This window comes from Myotis yumanensis, unplaced genomic scaffold, assembly GCF_028538775.1.
Source record: "Myotis yumanensis isolate MYYU_CA2020_CCGP unplaced genomic scaffold, mMyoYum1.0.hap1 SCAF_13, whole genome shotgun sequence".
NCBI lineage: Eukaryota > Metazoa > Chordata > Mammalia > Chiroptera > Vespertilionidae > Myotis > Myotis yumanensis.
In genome coordinates, this window is record NW_027223764.1 from 18,965,825 (window position 1) to 18,993,145 (window position 27,321).

The following is a 27,321-nucleotide window of genomic DNA, read 5'->3' on the forward strand; positions in this document are numbered from 1 at the left end:
CTCTACTCTCTCAATTCCTCTTCGAGGAGAACGCACCTGCAAGAGGCTTCTGTCCCTCGGCGCTCTCCGTAGGTGGCAGAGCCCTCATTGGCGGGGGTGCGCTGACGTCTTATTGTGCTGCGACCGCACTGCCCGGAGGAGCGCGGTGCGGGTCCCGAGCTTTGGCGGTGCCCACCCGGGGTTTGGGACCGATGGCCCAGAAGCCGCTGCGCCTGTGAGTGGCCCCGAATCGGAAGCCTCTGGGTGTGCGTGTGCGCTCACGTGGCTGCCGGCGGGGGCGGGGGTTCTCCCGACGGGAAGGGGCGATCCAGAGGCGGGGATGGGAGCGAGGCCGCGGCGGGTGCGCTCCTGCCACTCTCTGCGGGCGGGGAGCTCCGATCCCGTCTTTGCCCGGCGGGGCGGCTCTTTGGCCGGCGGCCTGGCTTCCGGCGGGAACGGCTGGCGACCCTCGCGAGAGAAGCGGAAGCGCCCAGCTCCCGCGGGCCTGTCCCGGTTCGGCCCCTCCGGCCTCTGACGCCTCACTGGCCCCTCTTTTCTCCGGCGCTCCGTTGGCTAAGCCGGACTTCCTAGGGGTGCGGCCGGGTGCAGGGCCCGGAGCCGCGGCCGGTGGTGGGTGGGTCCTGCGCCCCGGCTCGCGGCGGGGGGAGCTGGAGGGCCGGGCGGCCGGGGCCGCGAGGAGAGGATTCCATTCACCCACTCGTTCAGCGCACGTTTACGGAGCGGTCGCCGCGTGGCGGGCACTGCACGGGGACAGATGGAGTGGCCGCCTGGATGGAACTTGTAGTGACGAGAAACAGACAGTAACCAAAGAATCAGATACCTGTGAAGCCACGGTGGTGATCAATGCAGGGGGAAAAGGCTCACAGTTCCGCGAGGGTGTATAATAGGAGTATTGGGCTTAACGTGAGGATTGAGCCTTCATATTTTTGTCTTTATCCTAAGGAAGAAAGTCACTGAAATGTTTAAGAACAACTTGGCATGCTCAGATTTTCATTTTGGAGGGTGATTCCAGTTGCTACGCGGAGAACAAATGAGAGCCAAAGTAGAGGGCGCAGCTAGGATTAGACAGCGAGGGCGGGAGAAGAGTGCAGGGATTCGGGGCTTATTGAGGAGATGTCACCGGGTTTGGAGATGCTTTGGTTGTAAGAAGGAGTCAGCACTGTTGGGGTCCTAGATTTTTTTATTTCTTCAATGGGCTAGGAGACACTGGAAAAGGGCTCACACGAGGAGATGGTGAATTTTGAGGTGTCCTGTGATGTACAGGCTGAACCATGGCTGTCCCAGGAATAACTGTAATTCCATGTGACTTCTATGGTAGAGGAAGTGCGGGATCCTGTGGGAGCACCAAGAATTGGTAACTGATAGGGACCAGGGGGCTCCCTAGAGGAGGTGCTGCTCAGAAGGTAAAAATGCTTAGTAGGTTAGTTATTGCAGAGCTTGCTTTGGGTTTTCCGAAGTTTTGAGAGTGACTTTCTGACCTGGTCAGGAAGACTTCAGAGATGTGCCAGGATTTGAAGCATGAGAAAAATTCAGACCCAGGATGGCTAGGGTGAGCCTATTAGGAGAACTAACGACCCCAGGGAATGGCAGAGGGAGAGAGTGATCAGACTGACAGTCGGGAAGGTTTCTGTTAGGGAAACTTGGAGAAGTCTCTAGGAAGAGAGATGAGGGGCATGTGGGAGGCTGTGGCTCTGCACGCAGTGGAGTTCTCTTCATGTTTTTGAGGAAAGAACATTGTTGGCTTTTTGCCGGATGGATAGGAAGATCAGGCATTAGAAGAAATGTAAGGGTGTTCTCTACTTTGTATCTATATCACAGGACTCTCAGTGGCTCAGCCTTGCAGCTGTCCTCCATTCTTCCTTCTCCCCCATTTCCCATGCTACTTCTCTACTTCAAATTGTGTTTCAGTCCTCAGAAACATTTGCTACAATGGATTTCTAAATTTCCCATCTGTTTCTCTCCCCCATCTTCATTTGACATTGCCCTTTACGCTGATAGTTTTCTCCAGACCATATTTCACTCTGTTACTGAAAGGATCTTTCTAAAACAGATATGCTTATGTCTCTACCCAGCTTGAAAATGTTCGGTGATGTGGACAGTAAAAGCACACCAGAAAGAGATAATGGCAAAACAATAAGAAATATATTTCAAGATACGTTAAGACATTCATAAAATATGAGAAGTGGGAAAACCATGTAAATCAGAATTATAAAAATTCAGAAATTATATGATAGAACAAGTTAGTTCACAACTTAGGGCCAGTCTGCCTTACGAACCTTAAGCTCTTGCCACTTTCTACCTCCCTGCCCCATAGCACTTTACACATACCTCCTATTGTAGTCAACCCCCTTTTTTCATTCCTCACCCAAGGATACATTTCTATAGATATTTAGAGAGAGATAGAAATATCAATGTGAGAGATAAACATCAAACGGTTGCCTTCTGCACACATCTCGACCCAGGATTGAACCCCCAACCTGGGTATGTGCCCTGACTGGGAATCGAACCTGCTACCTTTTGGTGTATTTGATGATGCTCCAACCAACTGAGTCACACCAGCCAAGGCTGTTGAAGTCCTTTTTATACAGACTGAGACAAATGTAGGTTTACAGTTGTGAGTACGTGAAACACAGTTTATTTTTGTATTATTATTTATTAATTATTGTAGTTTTCATACAGACAACTGTAAGCCTACTTTTGATCCACCCTGTATAAACTTATGACTACGACAGTATCATCCCTTCCCTGATTGTAAACTCTGAGGTTTGAACTGTCTTACCCCTCTTTGTACTCCTAATACGTTCTTAGCATAGGACTTGGTCTATTGCATTTAGCATATTATAGGTGTTCAGTATGTATTTATTGAATGGATGATTGAAGCTCTGGACTAAGACAATGACAATGGAAATAAAAAGGACAGGATGGATGTGCAAGGTGTTTTGAAAAAGGGATTGATGTCACTTGGGGATTGGAGGGGAGATTTTTGATTCTTAGTGACCAGGTTGGTGAATGACCGATCCACAATATTTGGGAAGTGAGGAGAAGCTGGTTCAGTTTTGGAGGAAAAGATAAGGTAAACGTTAGGTAGGGTGAGTTGAAGGTGTTGGTGAGACGGGTGAAGTTGCCCCTGGTCAGTAATAGTTCACATGCACTGAACCTGTCAGGTAGCCTCAGGAAGACTTGATCACGTCTGCGTGGTCCAGGAAGACCTGGCAGGCCTGCTCATGTTTCCTGAATTGCCTTAATGTTTATCTCTTGTTTGCAGCTTGGCTTGTGGAGATGTTGAAGGAAAGTTTGATGTTTTATTCAATAGAGTTCGAGCAATTCAGAAGAAAAGTGGAAACTTTGACGTAAGATGTTTCCTTTTTCTGATTTAATTTTACTGTCAACATACAAAAATAAAGTTTGGGCTCCTTTATTCATTTCTTGATTTAACACATGCTCCTTTTTTGTTGTTGTTAGATTGGGTACCTTTTGTGAGCATAGGAACTTAGTAGCTGCAGAGCAGTGGGGGAAGGAGACCTGTTTACCTTTTTATACTTTTAAAATTTCAATCTTGTTACTTTATTAATGTACACAAATGTGAAAACAGACTAGCAGAACATCCCTAAATCATTCTTTTTTCCTTTTTATTGAATTTATTAACAGAATTATACAGGTTTCAGGTACACAATTCCACAACACATCATCTGTACACTGTATTGTGTGTTCACCACCCCAAGCGAGGTCTCCATCCCTCTCCATTTGACTCCCCTATACATTCCTCCCCCCACCTAAGTAATTCTGACCACTGGGTTGGGCAGCACACATGTATTTCATGAGTATATGGTGTAGATTAAGTCAGGTAACATGAGCAAGTGCTTCACAAACCAAAGAGCCTTAAATGTTACGTGTGGTTGTCAACTAGACTGTAAACTCCTCGAGTACAGGAGAGTATTCTAGGTGTGGGGATTATATGCTGATTGGGTTAAAGGCCGAGTAAAGACAACAGGCAGCACATGTGTTTTTTATGCCCTGTATTTCTTTTTTTTTTTTTTTTTAAATATATTTTATTGATTTTTTACAGAGAGGAAGGGAGAGAGATAGAGAGTTAGAAACATCGATCAGCTGCCTTCTGCACACTCCCTGCTGGGGATGTGCCTGCAACCAAGGTACATGCCCTTGACCAGAGTCGAACCTGGGACCCTTGAGTCCGCAGGCCGATGCTCTATCCACTGAGCCAAACCGGTTTGGGCATGCTCTGTATTTCTCAAGGTATCTAATATTTAAAGTTTTATTTTTCACAGAGGATTCTTCAAGGTTGATTTCTCCTGGACCCCTTTATCTTTCCCTGGACCCCCTCTTCCCCATTCCCAACTTGAATGTGACAGTCAGTAAGACAAAATGTAGTAATTTATACAACTGTTACTAAACAATTATGTATTGAAATTCTGCAAGTTGATTAAGGAAAAAAACCTGGTTTGAGATCATTACTTAGGATAATTAGCTGAGTAATGTTACTATCAATTATGTACCATTTGATATAAAAAAAACTCATATATCTGTTTAAAAAACTCATTTTAGCTGCTGTTGTGTGTAGGAAATTTCTTTGGCTCCACTCCAGATGCTGAATGGGAGGAGTATAAAACTGGCATCAAAAAAGGTATAGAAATTATTTTTATTTTTCAAATGATTTCTAACAAAGTTTTAAGACTACACAGTCTCTTTTGGGTTGTTTTCACAAATGTTAGTTATTTAAGAATTTCCCTTTGAGCTCTGCATTGAGCTGATTCACATTTTGAATTTGGTTGGAATTAGTTCCAGAAAAATCATTCTTTTTCAAGTAGGCCAGAATTGAATAAATGAAATCTTATGTGTTCTTTCCTTTTTCCAGTATAAGTATGTGTGTTTTTTAAGCTTTTTAGGGACTATTTTTTCCCAATTATACATTGACCATCCTCTTTAAGATTTCACTTCATCATCCTAGTGATACCATTTAATAATCAGGCCTCAAGGTTGGGTGTAGGATATGCTAACTGGTGATCATATTCCACATGTAGGATTGCAGACTCTTTACTTTTGCTATGATTATTTTTCCTGTGTGGAAGGAAGCATTGCTGAAGTTCCAGAGCAGACCTGGTAACTCTGCGGTGCCGTGTCTGTTTCTCTCACTAGCTCCTATTCAGACATATGTGCTAGGTGCCAATAACCAGGAAGCAGTAAAATATTTCCAAGATGCTGATGGCTGTGAATTAGCTGAGAACATTACTTATCTGGGTAAGTTGATATTTTTTGTGTTTGTAGTGAACATAATAAAGTCTCCTAGGAAATTTGTGGCAGATTCTTCTGCTATTACTGCCTGACAGAATGGGGGCCCGGGGGGTTCTTTCCCAAATTCTGTGTCTATACCCTTAAGACTAAGACTATAATAATTACGGGAATGTTGGGAGAGGTAAGGGTATTATCTAGTTCAGACCTTTGTGGTTTGTTCCACCTCCCTCAAATCTTGTGTTCCCACAACCAAATACGTACTCTTTCAGCCAAACAAAGGAACAAATTACGTGTCTATGTGTATAGAGAGTAAAGTATAAATTATGTTTAAAATAATCCATGTATGTGGTCTCACCATATAACATTCAGCTTACTTCATAGATTCCTTACTAGCTACAGCTCTAGGTCTCACTGAGCTTTTTGAAACTGAAGCTTTTAGTGCCGATCCTTGGGTTTTTCACTTCCTTTGTCCTTTTTCTGGTTCCAGGTCCACTCCTTAGTTTCACCTTAAAGTTGTTTCCTCCCTACCCGCCTGCATCTCATTTAGTGGCTTTTCAGTGTCTGGCTATTTTGTTTTCTCTTCACTTGTTGTCAGTCCAAAGCCTCTTGGATCATTCAGCTCATTTTTCCCCTCTAAAATAGCTCCACTGCTCTTTACATTTCCTCTTTCTTGGTCTCTCATTTCTCTTCTACATTTTCTTTGTTGTATATGCCCTCCTTCTCCCTCCCCACCATAATCCATTTGGCCTTTATTTGATTCCCTACATCTAACTATGACCGTCTTGTAAGCAAGCTCATCTTGTTTCAATCATGAGATTCTTTTAGGCAAAAAATTGAAGGACAGATTTTTATTTGTTGTTTTTAACCACCATGTGAGAAATACATTTTGAGATCCTTTTGTTGTAGCTCTTACTTTGGGCCTGACTTATGGCAATTCTCACTGTAGTTATTAGATTTGGATTGAGACCACTGCTGTAGATATTTATGACAGCCATTTTACCATCTGAAGTTAGTGCCAAGAGTGGAAAGAGTAGCTGAAGTATTTAGGTTATTTCTGTGAAAGAGAATTTTTGAGATCCAGTAGGAGGAGCAAACAATGAACTTAATAGTGAACACGTGATACTGAGCTTGAAGTGCTGGCAGAACATCCAATTTATAGTGGGATGTAATCTTTCCAGAGTTTATAAATGAGGTCAGTGTTGGAGAGTATAGGTTTTGGGGAGCTGGTCCCACAAAGATGAGAAATAAAGCTGAGAAGAGGATCAAATTGTTAACAAATATGAGAAGGGAAGCAGGCAGATGATAGTTTCTTGTGGTCATATATCTTCACTTAGAAGGCAGGCAGACAGAGGTGAAAGTAATTACAGGTGTGTTGGGAGAGGTAAAGATATTACCTTTCATAAAGTGAAGAGAGAATAGTTTCAGGAGTAGAGACGATTGGTGATTAGTGACCTTTAAGAGAATGGTGGGAGAGGGGAACTAGATTGCAGTCGGTTAGCAGCTAATTAAGAGGTAAAGCACTTAGGACGGACTACTCTTTTGAAAAATGTGAAAATGAAGAGGAAAAGGTTTCTTTATCAGTTAGTATGTGTGTTTATTAATTAGTATGTGCCTTTATTAGTATGTATATTCATTAGTATGTTTAATATTCTATTTCCTGAATGGAAAGAGCCAGTTGAGAAGAGATTTAGTAGATGAAAGGAAGGTGAAAACTGATGGAGCAAGGTCTTGAAGGCACAACCAAGGAATAAATTTAGAAGAGTTGCCAATTTCTCCCAAATAGCTGCTCTTTTGAAACGTTTTCCTTCAATTGGCAGCTGCTGCCTGCATGAAGAGTACATCTATTCTAGACTATACCTTCCTCAGAACTGCAGGTATCTTTTTCTTTTCATCACCTCTCATTATGTCCAGGTGTCTGGCTTTCTTTTAATCTATGCAGAATCTCCTCTAGAAGGCAGGAAGCCTTTTGCTTCCCACCTTTTTTCATTAGCACCTGAGGTAAACAGACTGACCAGTGGGCTCCAGCAGCTGCTCTTACTGAACAGGAGTACCTTGTAGCCATCCGACACTGAGACCCAGCAGCCAGAAGGGCCTCCAGGGCTTTACAGTAGACATGGAAGGCAGGGAGGTAGCAGAATCGTGGCGTGGGGAGAGATTTATCCCCATAATGACATTTCATTTTGCAGTTTTGACTAAAACTTGTCCATTTTTCTTTGAACCCAGGGCGGAAAGGTGTCTTCACTGGAACCTCGGGGCTGCAGATTGTGTACCTCAGTGGGACAGAGTCCTTGAATGAGCCAGTCCCAGGTTACAGTTTTAGTCCCAAGGATGTCTCTTCCCTGAGAACAATGCTGTGTTCGACCCCTCAGTTTAAGGGTGTTGATATCCTGCTCACATCCCCATGGCCCAAGTATGTGGGGAACTTTGGGAATTCTTCTGTGAGTAATGCTTGTTCAGTTGGAATTTCTAAAAGCAAATGGCTTAATTTGGGCTTTTTCTGCTCTTTATATTAAGTGTTTTAACTCTTAATATAACTCTTAACTTTTTTGTGAATTTTTTCAGGATACTTAAAGCTATATTAATTGACCAAAGCAAAAGTCGATCTTATGAAAGTTTGATTCACAGTTGAGGTTGCTGAAATCTTAATTATAAATGAATGGTTCTTTAAATTATATTCTCTGTTTCAGGTGCCCTCTTTCAAGCTTCCTCTTAATATGTTTTGAGGGTTCACTAATTTTCAGTGAAAAGTTTTACAACAAGTGGCAGCTCAGTAGTTGTATTTTCTTCCCTTCCATTCCAGGTTATAGCTTTTTGGCTATCAAAATATTTTTTTAGATGGAATCATTATGGGATCAAAGGTAGTGATCTAAAGACCTAAAGTTAGGAAAAGATATGTTGAAAACTTGGTACTTCTCTCAAGTGAAAGCTTTTTAAAAATGTTATTTTATTTTATGTGAAAGCTTTAATGTTGGGATGCACTGGAGCTCACCATAGCATTTTTGTAAGCAATCTAAAAGAGTGTGTACATCAGGTTGGTGAATGACAGCTACCGGGAAATATTATATTGGTGGAAGTCAGCCTAAGGAAGACCTGGAAGGTTGTGTGTGAGGACAGAAATCATCAACTGAGCTTCAGTGAAGGGAAATGATCCAGAAAAGGGTCTTGTAGAGCACTCTCTGCCGCTTTAGCACAATGTGTCTGACCAAAAAGGCCAACAAGATACCAGGCATTGTCAGGAAGGATGCTGAAAGGCAAAAGGACAATGCTCTCTTCCCCTTCCACAGATCCAGGGTTATTCTTCACCTGGAATTCAAGGGGCAGTGCTGATTGCAGCATAGAGAAGATACAGCGAAGCTCGGGAGGACCCAGAGGACTATTAACACTTGGAGTGGGGGAAACGAGTTAAGTCGGCTCGCGTGAATTGCGCGTACTCCGCGGGAGCCGTCTTAACTCGGTTCATAGATTTGCGGTGGAGTGCGGGAAACGTGTAAACTCGGGCCGATTGTAACTGCGTATTACCAAATATTTGTTTGTTTGCCGTTCACAAAGATACCTACCTGCGTATGCGAACCGTTTCATACCCATTGGGGTAATAGGTATCATAAAAATCCCTGATTTTGCGCGGGAAACCTAAATAATTGCCCGCGCCATCTTATATTTTGGCGGGAAATTCACCCCACACCGGAGTGTTAAGCTGATGATAGAAGGGAGAATGACACGTGTGATGCTCTGTAAGGAAGGAGAAGAAAAAGGCTCCTTCATTTTTGGGGAGCTAAAAAGATTTTTTTTTTTTTTTAAATATATATTTTATTGATTTTTTACAGAGAAGAAGGGAGAGGGATAGAGAGCTAGAAACATTGATGAGAGAGAAACATTAATCAGCTGCCTCCTGCACGCCCCCCACTGGGGACATGCCCGCAACCAGGGTACATGCCCTTGACCGGAATCGATCCCGGGACCCTTGAGTCCGCAGGCCGATGCTCTATCCACTGAGCCAAACCGGCTCGGCCTAAAAAGATTTTGATTCAAGTTTATAAATAACCATACAAGATACTTATAGTTCACCAGTCCCTAAGATACCACAACTAACCTCAAGGCCAATTCCCTGCCCCTCAGTAGAAACCCGAAGGAGGCAAACATAAAATAAAAAGGAGTTCTTGCTTTACTTAGTGGAAAATTAACTTTGGTAATTGATTTCCAGCTAATATCTTTACATTATGGATGAGAGATCACATAATTTGTTGTTAATTGAAGCTAGGGATTTTCTGGGAACAACCCTAACTTTTGGCAGACTTTATAACAATGGCATGATGTGCTCGTCCACAAACTACACCTTCCTTAACTGAAGCAAAATAAAGGATTGCATGCTTATATGATGAATATTTCATCCCAAGTATTCTGTAGGTTCTAGGAACTCTGAAAGCTAGCTTTAGTTCTATTTTGTGCATTGACCATCTGCATTGTCATAACTATAGGTGCACAACAAAGCAAATTATAGAAGTATAGTCTGTGGGCTTCAGACAGAGAGCTTACTTTCCAAGAAAGATTTTTTGTTTTTAATCCTCTCTTGAGGATATTTTTCCATTGACTTTTAGAGAGAGTGGAGGGGAGGAATGAGGGGGAGAGAGAGAAACAAACATTGATTGGTTGCCACCTGCACACCCTGACCCAGGCCAGGGATCGAGCCTACCACCAAGATATGTGCCCTTGACCAGGAATTGAACCCTGACCATTCGGTCCATGGACTGATGCTCTACCCACTGAACCACATTGGCCAGGGCCCCAAAAATATTTGGAGAGGTTTAATAACCCTGTTTTGGGTATTAACATGGAGAACTTGCTTTTTAACCTCTGGCTCCCAACAGTTGTTTCTATTTCTGCATTCATAGTAACCCAGTTCCATTTTTATGTTTGAGATTTCTTTGACTTCCATAGCATAGAATTTACTATGCAAATTCTACTGCCCACATTTGTATCCACATACAAATTTCAAAGTGTCTTGTTATTTCTTTGCATTTCTTGGTTACTTTTAGGTCTGTTAAGATGACTGAGTTTCTGTTTACTAGGGAGAAGTGGATACCAAAAAATGTGGCTCTGCTTTGGTCTCCAGTCTTGCCACAGGCTTGAAACCAAGATATCATTTTGCTGCTCTGGAAAAGACCTATTACGAGAGGCTTCCATATCGGTGAGTAGCATTTCATTCTTTTTGACTTTTTGAAGAATTTACCTTGGATCTTTTGTGTTAACTTCTCATGTTCATTTCAGCCTTAATACATCTTGGGGTTTTTTAGTTACTCGGGCACTGAATGAGTGACTCTCAAAGTATTCAACTTTTCTGAGTTTGTTTCCTAATAAGGGATTGCACTTTTTAGAGCCCTTTAGAGGCCTGAGGGCCTGAAGTAACAATGCTGTGCAATCATCATAGCTTGATGTAACAGTAATTCCTATTTCGCTCAGGTCAAACCGTACTCTTTGTATAATCTTAATCTTAGTATAATCACTTTAGAAGTATTTCAATTTGAGAATCAAGAACTTGCTTCAATTTATTTATGCTTTTAGTTTGAGTTTAAAGGTGGAATTTTTTAAGGATGTATTGCAGAGAAAATAAGCCCATTGATTTATAAGTGGTAGAGCTAAGTAAAGTTAACTCGGAATCATCTTCACTGTATAAGGCATGGGTAATCCCTAAAATAATTTATTAAAATAATTTTTTACACAAAAGTAATATATATGTTGTTGAAAGTTCAAAAAATAGAGCTGAGTGAAAAGAAAATAACTTGCCTTTTCCCCAGATTGTGGTGATGGTTACATAGCTCTGTGAATATACTAAAAATTATTAAATTGTATACTTTAAATAATATAGTATTTGAATTAAATCTTAATAAAACTGTAATTTTTTTTAACCAGAGCTGTAACAAAAACCCATATAATTATCATAATACAAATACAATAGCTAAATCTCCACTAACATTTGCACCTAGAATTATGTCAGTCCATGCTTTGCATCCCTGTATTGTGAGTCTTATGCTTTCTCCTTTGAAGAGCTATTGTGATTAAAAACACCATTCAGGAGTAGCATTCTGCATCAATCATTTTTTATTTTTTAATATATTTTTATTGATTTCAGAGAGGAGGGGAAAGGGAGAGAGATAGAAACATCAGTGATGAAAGAGAATCACTGATTGGCTGCCTCCTGCACTCCCTCTACTGGGGACCAAACCTGCATCTCAGGCATGTGCCCTGACCAGGAATCGAACATGTGACCTCCCGGTTCCTAGGTTGACACTCAACCACTGAGTCCTGCTGGCTGGGCTGCATCAATCATTTTTATTTTAAAGTAATGAGGGAAACATCTTCCCAACTTTTTAATGTGTACTTGCAGTTTGCCTGTGGTATTAGTTTTCTATTGCTACTATAACAAATCACCACAAACTTTATAGCTTAAAACAATACAAATTATTATCATACAGTTCTATAGGTCAGAAGTTTGACACAGGTCTCTTTGGGCTAAAATCAAGTGTTGACCAAGCTGTATTCGTTTCTAGAGGCCCTAGTGGGCAGTCTGTTTCCGTGCCTTTTTCAGCTTCTAGAGGCCACCTACCTACACTCCTTGGCTCATGGCCCCTTTGATCCATCTTAAAGCCAGCAACTCTGGTTGAATCCTTCTTACTACTCTTACCTGGTTCAGTAGCCACTTCCCTCTGACTCTATATTGCTTCCCTCTTCTGTTAAGGACCTTTGTGGTTATGTTGAGTCTACCCAGCTTATCCACAATCATCTTCCTATGTTAAGGCCAGTTGATTAGCAAGTTATTAAATCTATCTGTCATCTTAATTTCCCTTTGCTGTGTAAGCTAACATTCACAGGTTATGGGATTAGGACATTGACATCTTTGGGGGCCATTATTTTGCGAACTACACCTGGATAGCTTAACAGTGGAAAGTATTAGCAGTTCTTGAGCTCACTGCACTACTTCCACTAAAAAAATACATTTTTCAGGATATTTCTTAATGTCGTCATGTATTTTTAAAGCTTCCACTTAATTATGAGTAAACTTGTTATAATCATTTAAAATAGTTGGAGAAAGTTGTATATGAAATAGCATGACTTTCACCTTAATCTGACATCATTCCCATTTATCAATTATGAATGGATTTATTAAAAAAAAAAGTTGTAGCAGACAGACTACATTTTGGTTCATTTCTTTCAATAATGTGAATATGAAACGTATTTATGGATTTATTTATATAAAACTAGAGGCCCAGTGCACGAAATTCGTGCATGGGTAGGGTCCCTAGGCCTGGCCGGCAATCAGGGCTGACCTGTGGGGCAACTGGTGGGGCAATCGGGGGGCCCTGCTTGCACCTGCCTTGGCTGGCCTGGCAGGCGGCGCCGGCCCTGCCCCCCGCCGCCACTGCCAGTTGGGGCCTGCGGGCTGGGGGCAGCTCCTGGGCTGAGCGTCTGCCTCCTGGTGGTCAATGAACACCATAGCGACCGGTCGTTCTGCTGTTAGGTCGATTTGCATATTAGGGTTTTATATAGATAGATGGTATACTAGATTTTTAAAATATATATATTTTTATTGATTTCAGAGAGGAAGGGAGAGGGAGAGAGAGATAGAAACATCAATGATGAGAGAGAATCATTGATTGGCTGCCTCCTGCACATCCCCTATTGGGGACTGAGCCTGCAACCTGGGCATGTGCTCTTGACCGGAATTGAACCCAGGACCCTTCAGTCCGCAGGCGAACGCTCTGTCCACTGAGCCAAACCAGCTAGGGCTGCTATACTAGATATTAAAAATAAAATTACATTTTTTGACAGATTCAGAAAATTTCTGAGGCATGAGGAAAGTAAAGAACTCTAAGGATTGGCATCTGTATTAATGGTCAGCTAACTCACTAAAAAATAAAAAGTATGTATAATGCCGTAACTTTTTAAAAAATTAAAAATAGTAAATTGCTCAGTGCAAATGCTTATAAACATAGAAAAGCTAAAAAAAATTTTGGTATATGCAATTCCCATATTTTTTCTATGAAAAATAAACATTCATGTGTTTTTATATTTTTTCTAGGAAAATTAAATGATCCTATATATTACTATTTGAAGCATGTTTTTTCCCACTTAAAACTCATTTCCTTTTGATTTTCATTATTATAGCTTTTTATTACACTAGAGAGAATAGTTTAATGAACCCTCCTGTACCCATCACCTAGCTTTATCAATTATCAACATTTTTCTAACTTGACAACTCTTTTAAAACCAAAAGTTGGAGTTTTATGCTTTTTAGATTTGTGATGTTATTCTTCCCCAACAACAGCCCTGGGAGGTAGGGGTGATCATCCTATTAGATGGACAGGTAACATGTGAGGTTATGTTATTGGTGGTGATGAACTTAGGACTCTTTTCATGGCTCCATGGAGTCTACATATTTTAAGTTTTTTGGTAACCTGTCATCTCTCTAATGTATTATAGAAACCACATTGTTCTACAGGAAAATGCACAGCATGCCACCAGGTTCATAGCACTGGCAAATGTTGGAAATCCAGAAAAGAAAAAGGTAAAGATTTCAGTATTTATGGGTAGGTTAATAATCATTGTCTGCCTGATAAATGTTTCTCTTTCCCTGTCTAGCATTCATGTCTTCTCTCCTCCCCAATCGCACTGTCCCAGCACCTCAGTAACTATAATATGCCATATGCAGTGTACATGCAAAAGATAAGCGAATATATATTTTGTCTTTCCCATAATATCTTAAGCTTTTAAGCCCAGTGCATTCTTACCAAGTTTAGATAGCTAAAATTTTTTGCTGCCTTATAAAGCCCGAGTATCACTCATAGTATTTTCAGTCTATTGTTTTACTCCAGGGATGTGTTAGCCTCAGCCCTAAGCAACTCATACTTCAGTCAAAAAATATGCACATTTTTTAAATTTGGGAGGCATTATTAAATTCATCTCAAAATTTTGTTCCCATTTACACCCCCACCAGCAGTGTATGACTTTGTTTTCTGTCCACATTCTCACTGGGTAGTGCCAAATTTTTATTAGTTTCTGCCATTCTGATAGATGAAGATGGTGTACCATTGTTAATTAGCTAGATTTCTGTGATCAGTAGTGAGGTTAGGCATCTATTCATATCTCATCTAAAGTTCTCAGTAACTGAGCAATTAGTCTGAAATTCTAGGTATCCATATGAATATTTACCTTTTTGCTACTAAGAAAATGTATCAGCATATATAGCAGAAATTGTGTAATGTCAGAGCGAACACTAAGTTGTCCAATTTAGTTTTCATTAGAAAAAAGAATGGCAGTGCCATGGTTCTGTTGATGAAGTACACAAAGGTACAGGTCTTAGGGACAGAAGCAGTATGTCTTCGAAGTTTATGGAGCAAATCCTTCTGGGCTTTGTAGTGATGGTTGTTTTGTGTAAGGGCGGGGACTTTGACTTGTTGCTCATTACTTGTCAGCGCTTGGTTAGCCCCTGCAGAGACCACTGAATTGGCATTTGATTTACTAAGTATTCTCTGAGCCACAGATGGATCAATTGCTGCTTTTCGAATTTTACTTAGTTTCAGAAGCCTCTGTGAAATCTTCACAATAAAATAGATTGACTACATTTGGATAAACAGTATTTCCCTTAATGTTGTTATGTTGTTTTTCTCCAAAGTATCTTTATGCATTCAGCATTGTTCCCATGAAACTGATGGATGCAGCAGAACTGGTAAAACAGCCTCCAGATGTCACTGAAAACCCTTACAGGAAATGTGGGAAGGAAGCATCCGTAGGAAAGCAAATTCCTGCCCCTGAGGTATGTTCTGATTGAGAGGTGGCATTTTCTGGGCAGGATTTCCCCTTACGTGTGTTATAGTTTAATTTATAAGATAAGTTTAATCCTTAGTATTGAAATTTTCATTTCCTGTTGGGAAAACATGGTGGTGTTTAGAAAGCTTTAGCTTTTAAGTAAGCTTGGTGGTGTTGTTTTAATTGTAGTTTGAGCTTAACTTTTCATAGCTTAACTTTTTTTTTTTAATCTAGTTGATTATCTATTCTTAACTTTTCAGGCAAGGATCCAACCACTGCTTGGTAGCAATGTAATTTGTGATTTTATGAGTGCTAGTAGGTAAATAAGATTCACTCTGAAGAAATTTCTAAATAGCAAACTCTCCTGAAATTAATTTCCCCTCACTACAGCAAGGAATGTCAAATGAGAGGAAAATTAGTATGCTTTCTCAGACATTTTCTCTTTATGAGCAACCTTCTTATCTTTTTAATTAAATCTCAATTAGAGTTCTTTGACCTGGGGAGTGTAGGACTGCATTGAGAGAGAAAGGGAAAGGAATTTGGATGAGTCCATATTGTTGTTTTAGGCAAGAATTGCTTTATAACTTGAATTTTAACTTGCCTTTCCAAAGCGATGGATTTGGTGGCAGCTGGGATAAATGCTGAGAAATATGACTGAGTCCAGACACTTCTCTAGAATAGGCAGAAAGGGCTGGGAGAAAAGATAGACATTACATGGCGGGAATGTTCCTTCGTATGTGAACGGTTGGCACTTGTCTAGAGGTTAAATAACATACACTTTTCTACCTTTGGCCATTCCAGGAAGAGTCAGCCTGTCAGTTTTTCTTTGATTTAAATGAAAGACAGGGAAGGAAGCGTTCATCTACAGGCAGAGATAGCAAGTCTCCTCACCCAAAGCAGCCTCGCAAACCTCGTAAGTACCTCAGTTCCAGAGGTCTCCTCTGTGAGCAGTAATTGTTATTTTGGGTCTTGTTTGGGAAGCAGCATTACTAAGAGAACCTCTTCTGGCAGAGGAAATTGTATAATGAGTCATTAGACCAATAATAAAAATGAAAAAATGCAAAAATGGCCTGACTCTGAGGCTGTCTGAGACTGTTCCTATGAGAACTATGGAAACAGCTCCTTTCATTCATGTCTGTAAAAGGTGAGCTAAAGAGCCTATAAAAACTAATGTAGGTTCATAAAATAATAGGATAATCAAAATGATAAGAGAGACTTTAAGGCTATTTCATTGAGATCCTTTTTTTATTGCTTTAAAGTTTTTTTAAAGTATGTTTTTATTGATTTTAGGGCAGTGGTTCTCAACCTTCTGGCCTTTTAAATACAGTTCCTCATGTTGTGACCCAACCATAAAATTATTTTCGTTGCTGCTTCATAACTGTAATGTTGCTACTGTTATGAATCGTAATGTAAATATCTGATATGCAGGATGGTCTTAGGCGACCCCTGCGAAAGGGTTGTTCGACCGCTAAAGGGGTCGCGACCGACAGGTTGAGAACCACTGCTTTAGAGGGAGGAAGGGAGAGGGATAGAAAGATAGAAACGTTGATGAGAGACATGATTGGCCCCTTCCTGCATGCTCCCAGCAGGCATGTGCCTGACTGGGAATTGAGCCTGTGAACTCTTGGTTCATGGGTCAGTGCTCAACCACTGAGCCACACCGGCCAGGTGCGATTCTTTTTATCCAGCTGACCTTGGGAAAGCTTAGTGCTCAGGGTCATGTGGCTAGCTAGTGGCAAAGCTGGGGCTAAAATTGGGGTTCCTGACCCCAGTTCAGTGTTCTTTCATTGCGGCCTGTTGCCAGCCACGTGCTTCTTGAGTCAATATGTGGTTACCAGTTGTGGATTACCTGCCTGTGGAATGGTTACAAATTCAGAGTTTTTCTACTAGAGGTTTAGTTTCATCGATAGTGGTGATGGGGTAGTGGTCCTAGCGGGAGCACAACAGGCCCAGCCCATTGTGGCAGTGCTGAATACCAGTCTGCAGGATATAAAGATCAGACGAGGGTGGTTATATGCTGGAGTGTTTGGACCACAGTAACATTTGGCTTTCTTCCACATAAAGCGCAGCCTCTAGGACCCTGCTGGTTTTGTCTCGCCAGCCCCGAAGTGGAGAAGCATTTGGTGGTCAACATTGGCACACATGTAAGTTACTTTCATGGATCTTTTACAGAGAAGGAGACATGTGTTTGTTTTGTATCACTTTATTGAGTCCATAAACATACTGTAAAATTGTAAGTGTACAATTCAACATTTTTTAGTAAGCTTACCAAGTTGTGCAACCATCACATAATACAGTTTTAGAACATGTCCATCACTCCAGTAAGATCCCCCATGCCTATTTTCAGTACAGTTAATCCCCTTTTCCACCCTCATCCCCAAACACTAGTCTACTTTCTGTTTCCATGGGTGTACCTTTTCTGGACAGTTCATGCAAATTGAATCATAGAATATGTGATCTTTGTGTCTGGCTTCTTAGCGTAATATTCTTGAGGCTCATCCATGTTGTAGCATTGATCAGTATTTCTTTTCAAATAGTATCCTATTGTATGGATATATACTACATGTGGTCTATATATTTGTTAATAGATTGATATTTGGGCTGTTTGCACTCTATGGCTATTAGGAATAATGCTGCTGTGAACAGGTGCAGGCATGTGTGGACATTTGTGTTCATTTCTTTTTTCTTTTTTTTTTTTTTTAATATATTTTATTGATTTTTTACAGAGAGGAAGGGAGAGAGATAGATAGTTAGAAACATCGATGAGAGAGAAACACCGATCAGCTGCCTCCTACACATCTCCCACTGGGGGTGTGCCCGCAACCCAGGTACATGCCCTTGACCGGAATCGAACCTGGGACCCTTCAGTCCGCAGGCCGACGCTCTATCCACTGAGCCAAACCAGTCTCGGCATTGTGTTCATTTCTTTTGGAGAGACACCCAGGAATGGAATTTATATTGAACCTTTTAAGAAACTGCCAAACTATTTTCCAAAACGACTATACCATCTTAGATTCCCACCAGCAATATATAAGGGTTCCTGTTTTCTCACATCCTTGCCAACATTTGTTATTGTCTGTCTTTTTTATTATAGCAGTTCTCTTGCGGTTTTATAGTGCCAGTTGAACAAGATTGCTCCCCACTTTCCTCCCTCTCTGATAAATAGGAATGGATCTCCTATATACTTTTCAAACTATATTTTTATTCCATACTACTAAAAACCGATAAATTCTCAGTGTTGTATAGTAGTAGAGGAGATAGCTTCCTAATGACAAGAATCCCCATATCCACATTCCTGGCATGGGTATCCCTAGTAATAATTATAAGGTTTCTTGGTGAGTACTGAATCAGACTATCATCTTAAAGATGATTTTACTTAGGCTGTGGAAAACGCTAATGAAGTATATGTGTCTCCTCCTATTTCACATTTCCCTACTTTTTCTTGGGCAAGACTCAATTAGGTATTGAATAATACTAGTCTTTGACCCTCATTTCACTGGGAACCATATAGACCATTATCCCTTTCATCTGCTTTGAATGAAAAAAGCTTATTTTCAGGGTTATAGTTATATCCTTGTCACGCATGATTAGAATTGGCTGTTTCCTGAGGCTCCTGAAAGAAATATTTACAAACCATTTCTTAATGTGTGGTGCTTCTGCAGACAGATTCTTTAATCTGTTTTTCATTGATTTATTCTAATTTTGGTTTCTGAATGTGATCTTTTCCTCAACTTATCCTGACAATCTGAGGGCCCTTTATTGTGGCCTCCTATAGACTGACGGACTAGAATCTCAATTTCATCTTACACTTTAAGTCATATCCCTTTTCTGCCTTTGTTGTTTCAGACTGAATAGTCCCAGTCTTTTACATTTAATTTTTATGTCTTTATTATTAGCATAAATAATGCTCCTTTCTCTAGGGGGAGCACTGATGGGGTCAAGGCCTGTGACACCATTGGACCATGGAGCCTGTGGATGAACCCGTCAGTGAGAAGAAGAGCAAACTTGAAAAGCTCTCGCTTTTTACAAGAATGCTCTTCCTCTTTCGATTAGTTTATGCTATTCTTCTCTCCCTTATACATTGAGTGGTAAGGCAGGCTTGACACTGCCTTTCTATTTTGGAGGCTTCAATAGGCTCAAAATGCATACAGGGAAAAAGAGATTTGTAATGTTAACCCAGTGCTGCTCTAGGCCTCAGGAAGAAATGGCCTTCCCTTACCAGTCACCTTTCTACTGCCCAGGGCATGAACCTAGGCGATAATCAAGGAAACCTGTTTGTTTCTCATCTGGGCCTGAAGGTAGAAGGGGCAAAAAGCATCCTAGGTCTTGATTGTGGCCCTGCACCTCAAGTCTGAGGCCACATGAGGATTTTAGCACCTACCTAGTAATCAAGTCTACACTTACCTGTACTGTCCTTGGTCTGGTGGAAACCTCTTGGGAACCTCTGGTGACCTTTGGTGTCTGGCAAAAGGTTTGCAATAATCTCCTTTCATTACTTTCCCCCTCTGGCTTTCTCTGTCTTTGCCAGGCCTTCCTCAAGAAACATACATACACCTACGCCAGTGGCCAGCAAACTGTGGCTCGCGAGCCACATGCGGCTCTTTGGCCCCTTGAGTGTGGCTCTTCCACAAAATACTACGTGCGGGCGCGCATGTACAGTGCGATTGAAACTTAATGGCCCACGCGCAGAAGTCGGTATTTTGTGGAAGAGCCGCACTCAAGGGGCCAAAGAAGCCGTATGTGGCTCGCGAGCCGCAGTTTACCGACCACTGACCTATGCTAATGGCCCATGGCCACAAATTGGTAAAAGGAGGGGAAGCTGCTAAAAGTCCTAAATAACTCCTTCAAAGTCCATACATTTTACTATGAGGGAAGCAGTCATTTAGGTCCTATTTATACATTTGAGATACATTTAGAGATGATAATTCAGTATAGAACAGATTAGAAGGTGAGAGTTTGAAAAGGAGGAAGGAGATTGGGCAAATGTGAAACTATTCACAAGAACTGGAAGGTACTGCATTGGGGGTTGGTAGTGTAAACTAGAAAGCTTCCGTAGCCTCAATGCACATCACAATATAAAATCTGCTATTTATGACAGTGACCCTTTGATATAAAGAAAAGTCTAGAAGATTCAGGCTTCTGGAGTAAGCTTTAAAAAGAAACAACCAAAAACAGTTATTGTAAAAATTAAGAAAATGCATTAGTGCTTATGAGATTTTGATGAACTTTAATCTGGAAAATTAACTGTAGATGTACTCAATTCTCTATTCCAAGTAGATCAAGGATGATCATACATACTTTAGTTTGTTTCCACTACCTATATTGTCATTCTACTGGACTTTCTCAGTGTAAATGAAAAATAAATAACTCCTACCTTCAGCCTTAACTTTGAACCCGCCACACTAAAAGTATACTTTGGATTGTTCTAAAGCTCTGGTACCTTCATTTGCCTGCATTGGTATGCATTGGCTTTTCTCTATTCACAGTGTTGTTTTCCTTTCAAAGAATGAGTGTAGAGAGGTCTTACATGTTTTGGTTTTGACAGATATATTTTTAGTTGCTTTTTAGCTGCCAGCATCCATTGTTGGGACAGTAGTTTTCTACTTTTTTGGATACACTTGACTTTGAAGTTTTTTATTCTTCCTCCAACCCATTAGGTCATATGTTTGCTTTCATTTTGTAGAGGTTAGTCAGCAGCTTAAGGCTGTAGGACATTGGATGCTAATCATGTCACCTGAGCTCTTTTTGTGAGCCTGGGTGTGTATTTGCGGTAGGATGGATGTTACTGTGGAGAGAGTGGTCATTTTGAAAGCAGAAGTGGGTGGGCTCTTCCTGTGGCTGAAGGTAATAGTAACTGAAAAATTGTTTTTTAAGTTTGGAGCCTAGAAAGGAAAACCAACTGTTTGTTCTGGTCCTTTATGGCTCTGGTGTGTTTGAAGACAAAAATCTGTTTGTGTGCTGCTCATTTGCTCCCAATTCATTTGATACTTGCATAGAAATTTGTTGCATCTAATCTCATTCTTCAGCAGGTACTTGGGAACATTATTGTAATCTCTAAAGTCAGATTTTTTAAAGTTGGAGAATTTCTGTTAATAGCCTTGTGAGCTCTTTTTCCACACACCCCCAGGCTCACTCTTTGTACTGTATAGGCTTTCTCCCTGAAGAACCATACATGCAGTATTGATTTCTCGCTTCTGTGTGCTTCATCTTCAGTGCTACCTTGCTCTGGCCAAAGGAGGCTTATCTGATGATCATGTCCTTATCCTGCCTATTGGACACTACCAGTCGGTGGTGGAGCTTTCAGCAGAGGTGGTGGAAGAGGTGGAGAAGTATAAGGCTACACTGAGGAAGTTTTTTAAGAGTCGAGGGAAACGATGTATTCTATTTGAGAGAAATTATAAGAGCCATCACCTCCAGCTACAGGTAGGTGGTCTCTGCCCAAGAACTTGGAAGGACCATATGGGGGCCTAGATATTGATAAATATTTAAATAATGTTAATTTTAATAATTACTGTGGTTAATATTTAAATATTTGATTCCAATGTAAAAGTAAATATTTTATATTTAAAATTTTAACATGAATTTTCAAATTGATATTTAGGTAATGTTCATTTAAAAGGTTAAAAGAGCCTCTGGTGATAACTCCAGAGTTCACAGGGAAGTGCATGGTCAGTATAAGTGAACTGCACAGACAGTAAGTACCTTGTTTAGAAAATGAATGGGTAGTTGAGGAAGGTTCCAAGAAAAATGTGGGCCTTGATAGGTAGAGTTTGGAAGAAATGAGGTATTTTATGTGAAGCCCAATGTGAGTGACCGTTCAGAGGTAGGAAGTGGTCTCAGAGCCTGTGGGGCTAGCAGCTCAGTCATTTGGAGATTGTTATGGATAATTTGTTTGTAGTTGTGGTGGTTTTCTTTCTGGCACATTTGTTAAGTTTTCAAATGGGCCTGACTCTGCCACATATATTCTATAGGAGCTGGGAAAGGCTTGATGACAAAGAGATTTCTCTCTAGCCTTTCCCGCATCAGAGACTGGCTCCCACATGGCAGGCTATCTCATAAGTTTAAGTCCTTACAGACAGGCTGGCATGGACCTGTCTGGCCTGAGGAAAATCTTTGCTGAGGGGTGTTTCTCCACCCCTGTGATGGATTTGCTATTTCTCAGGAACTGCAGGAGGCATGACCTCTCTGGGACCTATATGAAGACTTTTTCCTATCCGCCCCCACCCCCACCCCCACCCCCACCCAGGTCATTCCCGTGCCACTCAGCCGCTGCGCTACTGATGACATTAAAGACGCCTTCATTACCCAGGCACAGGAGCAGCAGATAGAGCTGTTGGAAATCCCAGAGCACTCTGACATCAAGCAGGTAAAACAGGAGGGCAAGATGATGTTCAGGGAGAAGTAAAAACCTGGTTTCTGACACACTGAGCCTGAGGTACCATCAGGCATTCCAAAAATGTTAAAGACAGGTGACAGTTTGGAACAAGAGCTTGGAGTATTGATTAGACTGGAGACAAAGATGGCATTACAGCAATGCCTCAGTGCTTTCCTGGGAATAACAAGAAATGAGAAACTTCCTAAGGCAGGAACTTAGAAAGATGGGTGCCACTGGGAGGGTCTTGCAATATCTGCCAGTTTGGCTTTTTAAACTCGAGTTCCACTGAGTGGCTTGGGATCTGTAGCTGCTTATATTCTTTGTGCTTCTATCTAGACCAGGGGTGGGCAAACTTTTTGACTCGAGGGCCACAATGGGTTCTTAAACTGGACCGGAGGGCCGGAACAAAAGCATGGATGGAGTGTTTGTGTGAACTAATATAAATTCAAAGTAAACATCATTACATAAAAGGGTACGGTCTTTTTTTTTTTAAGTTTTATTCATTTCAAATGGGCCGGATCCGGCCCGTGGGCCATAGTTTGCCCACGGCTGATCTAGACTGAATTCTATGCCAAATTAAAACTTTGAAGAGATGAGCCAGGTTTTCGACTTTTAAAGCACTGTTGTATGTCCTCATGCAACTCTGTTTACTTTAGATTGCACAGCCAGGAGCAGCATATTTTTATGTTGAACTTGACACAGGAGAGAAGCTTTTCCACAGAATTAAAAAGAATTTTCCTTTGCAGTTTGGAAGGTTTGTATAGTTTTCTTATTTTAAATGTATTTTTACTAGACCTACTCTGAACAAAGTAGTGGGCTGCATGAACAGTTAAATAAAAAGCCAAATAAGAAAGAATTCTTGCCCCAAGGAAGTAATAGTCTTAGGGCAAGTCAGATATTTACATATATGACAGTAATGTGAAAAGTACCGTAGTGAAGTTCTTAGGAACAATGTATTTCAGAAATTGAGAGACAGTGAGCTCATGTCTAATCGGTAAAAGGCTTCATGAAAGGGTTGAGGCTGAGACAGAGAGATTTAGAGGATAAACTTTGGAATGTCAAAATTCTAGCCTGAGGGAATAAATCTCTCCATTAATTGAAAATATGCTCTGCAAAAGGCATTGTGCCTAGAACTTTACATGCATTGTCTCATTTAATCTTCCCAATTCTGTAAGGTAGGTAGTGGCATCTCAGTTTACTATTGAAAATGAGGCTTTAGAGCAGTACCCAATAGACTTTCTACGTAATGGAAATACCCTATAAAACTGCACTGTCCTATGCAGTAATCACTAGCCACAAGTGGCCACTGAGCACTTGAAATGTGGCTAATGTGACTAAGGAACTGAATTTTTAATTTAAATTAATTGGGATTAAAATTTAAATGTCTGTGTTTGAGTACTAGCTCCTATAGTGGACAGCATGGCTCTAGAGTGGTTAGTAACTTGTCCATGGTCACTGGTAGGTTAAAATCCAGGCCTGTACTGTCCTGAAGGTTGGGATGGGACTTCATTTCTTCTCATATCAGGCAGAACGTGACTGTAAAGTCATACAGGGAGTGGAATGAATTAGACAAAGACTAAAGAGGAATTTGCTGACCAGAAGATATAGAGTATTGAGGGGAATCGAAAATGTGAAGAACAGATTATCTGATGCTGGTATCTGTGATTTGCAGCTGTTTTCCTTCCCTAGTTAAAACTGAGCTTTGAGTCAACCTTGAGCCCTCTTGGTCTAATTTGGAAAGCTTCCAAGAGATTGCCACCATTGGATAAGTCCAGTAAATGTAATTGACTACATTTTCAAAAAGATAATTGACAAATGAACAAGTATGTTAAAAGCTTCAAACATTTGACATTATCTTTTTGCTGTTGCCTCAGCAACAGATGCATATGTGGACAGTGGTGACATAGGCACATGATGGCAGATATAGGCACATAAGCCTACAAAAGAGATTTTCTAATTTTATGCTCATGGTAGTTGTATTGAGTATTTTTAAAAATGCTAACTTATAGTTATATAGCATTTTATAGTTATTCCCCCTATCTATATATATATAAAAGGCTAATATGCTAAGTGTCCGTCCAGGTAATGACATCACATAGCAACACCCCACTTCCTCTCCCTAGCGACTAGCCTCCTTGCAGTTTCTTCAGCTCAGGAACAACTACTTGCTTTATAGCCAGGTGGAAACATTTTACACTTTAACCAAATGTCTGTGAAGCATTTTCCCATATCTCATATCATTTGATCCTCACAGAAGTCCTGGAGTAAGCAGATAGGAGACTTGGTGGAATCCTATTTTCTTTTCATTAGCTGGAAAATGGAGATTTAGAAAGCTTAGAAACTTGACCCAACTGAAAAGAAGAAATGATGGACCTTGAAATGACTTCAGGTTTTCTCACTGAGCAGAATATAGTCAAACACTGCTGCAGTTAAATATTTTACCCTTTGTCCTCCCTGCGTGATCTACAATAATAATCTGGTTTGTGTTGATATTTACTGCTGTGTTGCTGACAATTCCTGAAAGAGAAGTTGGGGTGCTTCACTGGGCTGAAAAAAGTTCAGTGGTTCTCCACCTGTGGGTCACGACCTCTTTGGCAGTCAAACAACCCTTTCACAGGGGTCGCCTAAGACCATCCTGTATGTCAGATATTTACATTACGATTCATAACAGTAGCAACATTACAGTTATGAAGTAGCAATGAAAATAATTTTATGGTTGGGTCACATGAGGAACTGTATTTAAAGGGCCAGAAGGTTGAGAACCACTGGAACTTTAGCTAAATCAGAAAGCAGGTCTAATTAAGTTTATTCTATATATAAGGCTAAGTTGACTTGCACATTTGCGATACATATAAAACTCTCGCTGGCGCCAATTGCACAGGTGTGTTTCCATATGTCATTGTCGATCGTGAATTTGGTTGACACTTCTATTATAGAGAAAGGGCGAATAGCAATATTAAAATATTTCTTCTAATTAATTTCCTTTCAATGTGCACAAATTTATGCACTGGGCCACTAGTTATACAATAAAGCTGGTTCTATATCCATTTTACAGATGAAGAGAAGTAGGCTTAAGGTTTGCGTAGGCAGGTAGAAATTATGCTCAGGTCCTTTGATTTTTATAAGATTCATGTGATTTGTTTTCAGCTCTTACTGTAGCTTTAAAGTGAAAAATAAAACATATAAATGCACAAATAAAGTTATTCTAATATAGCAAAATAAATAATATATATAAAGCAGTGGCAATTAAAAGCTAGCTTGTATATGTATCTGTAAGTAGTTATTTTTTAATTCTAAGAACCAACATAAGTTGTTTTGGGTTTTTTGTTTGTTTGCTTTATGGAGCCGGTGCTATTGTGCCTATGTAGGCTTGAGTCCTCTAAAAGGAGGCATAAAGTCAGAGTGGGTTATGGTACTAGGTGCTTGACTCTGCACCATGCCCTTAGCAAACTCATGGTCTAATTCAGATGACAAAACTAGAGTTTAAGACAGGGTGTAATAATCACAGCTAGTTTGGTGCTTTGACTGTGTTATCTCTGTACCTCACAAAACCCCTATTTTGCATTTCATAGGTGAAAACATCAAGATTCAGGGATGAAATCATTTGTTCAAGTCATAGACAGCAAGTGGCAGAACTAGGAATGGAATTGTCTCTGATACTTATGGCACCAGGGTCTGCCCTCATTCTCCTGTGCCATGTTGTTTCTCTAAGTACCAATAAATGTAGTACCAAGTTGTTCAGAGAAATAAATGGGATTTGAGGGTTTAAGAATGAGGTAGGACCTGAGCTGGTCACTTAAAATGGGTATGATTTTGATAGAATGGCAGAGATGGCACTCAGGACAAGAGAAAATGGTACGAGTAAAGTCAGAGGAATTTGCATGCCTTCTTTGGGTGATGCTGAGGAAAGCTCTCCAGCAGGAGAGGAAGGTGTGTGTGTGTGTGTGTGTGTGTGGGGGGGGGGGGGTGTTAAATTGATTCTATTACGACTTCTTTGTGCTCTTTCTGCAGGGAGGTCCTGGCAAGTGAAGCCATCCTTAATATTCCTGACAAGTCTGACTGGAGGCAGTGTCAGATCAGCAAGGAAGAGGAGGAGACCCTGGCTCGCCGCTTCCGCAAAGACTTTGAGCCCTTTGACTTCACTCTGGATGACTAAGCAAAGGGACAGGCACTTTATGAACTTCACAGGAAGTAGTAGCAGCCTGTGTTTTAAAGAAACTAGTCTCCCATGGGGACTGTTTCCCTGCCTCTTTTTGGTGCATTCCCATGGAACTTGTCTGCAGCAAGAGGCCTAAGATGGAATATTTTTCAGAAAAAGTCATTTGATGATAAAAATTTTATGTTAAAAAGCATGTTTGTCATCCAGCTCCAAGTACAGCTTTTGTTTATCAATATTTTCAAAAACACTGAAATTATCAAATAAAATCCAGATACTTTTCTATGCTTGGGAGGTGCCTTATCATTGTTATCTATAACCATTGAAATGAAGTAGGGTGTGTGTCTAATAGAAGGAATCAGAGCTTTAGGCCCAGCTGTTATCCCAGGATCTCACAGGTGGCTTCTCCTTGAGCATTTTAGGATGGAGAAGGGACCCAAAAGGGCCTTTGCCATTTTTCTTATAGCATTCATGTTACTGATATAAAAAAGCTTATTCAGTCTTTCAGCAAATACTTAACTCCTATGTGCCAGGCATTTTTCTAAGCTCTAGGAGTATAGCCATGTCCTAACATGGTCTCTGTTGTCCCAGAATTTATAGTCTAATTAGGAAGATAAGGAACAGATTTAAGAAGAGTTCTGCTTTACATATGTTGAGTTTTGGTGTGCTGTTGGATAGTTATAAACTCATGGAGATCTAGATTGGTCATAGGGCTTTGGGGCTCATCAGGGTATTGGCC

The 27,321-nt window shown here is 40.7% G+C and overlaps 1 protein-coding gene and 1 non-coding gene across 3 annotated transcripts; both read left to right on the forward strand.

The window, feature by feature from the left end:
* The first annotated feature begins 131 nt into the window (after positions 1 to 131).
* On the forward strand, positions 132 to 26,867 carry CWF19L1 (CWF19 like cell cycle control factor 1). 2 transcript variants are annotated; one of them, XM_070432525.1, is made up of 14 exons: positions 132 to 214; positions 3,266 to 3,350; positions 4,564 to 4,642; positions 5,155 to 5,256; positions 7,474 to 7,688; positions 10,317 to 10,435; positions 13,726 to 13,810; positions 14,918 to 15,058; positions 15,853 to 15,964; positions 17,116 to 17,195; positions 21,265 to 21,474; positions 22,298 to 22,417; positions 23,083 to 23,180; positions 26,438 to 26,867. In XM_070432525.1, the coding sequence occupies exons 1-14, from the start codon at positions 192 to 194 to the stop codon at positions 26,580 to 26,582; spliced, it is 1,614 nt and encodes a 537-aa protein (XP_070288626.1). In that variant the 5' UTR covers positions 132 to 191; the 3' UTR covers positions 26,583 to 26,867. The 2 variants fall into 2 exon arrangements, with proteins under 2 accessions (XP_070288626.1, XP_070288627.1); XM_070432526.1 differs by lacking the exons at positions 132 to 214; positions 3,266 to 3,350; positions 4,564 to 4,642; positions 5,155 to 5,256 and having other exon boundaries at positions 7,572 to 7,660.
* LOC139022238 (small nucleolar RNA SNORA12) lies at positions 21,948 to 22,095 on the forward strand. The gene has a single exon (XR_011473624.1). It is a non-coding gene; the product is annotated as a small nucleolar RNA SNORA12 (small nucleolar RNA).
* Positions 26,868 to 27,321: the final 454 nt, after the last annotated feature.

Coding starts and splice junctions, on each gene's coding strand:
- CWF19L1 (XM_070432525.1), top strand. CDS start 192: ATGGCCCAGAAGCCGCTGCGCCT. Junction 15,965..17,115: donor AAAGCAGCCTCGCAAACCTC/GTAAGTACCTCA, acceptor TTCCACATAAAG/CGCAGCCTCTAGGACCCTGC. Junction 22,418..23,082: donor AGCACTCTGACATCAAGCAG/GTAAAACAGGAG, acceptor TGTTTACTTTAG/ATTGCACAGCCAGGAGCAGC.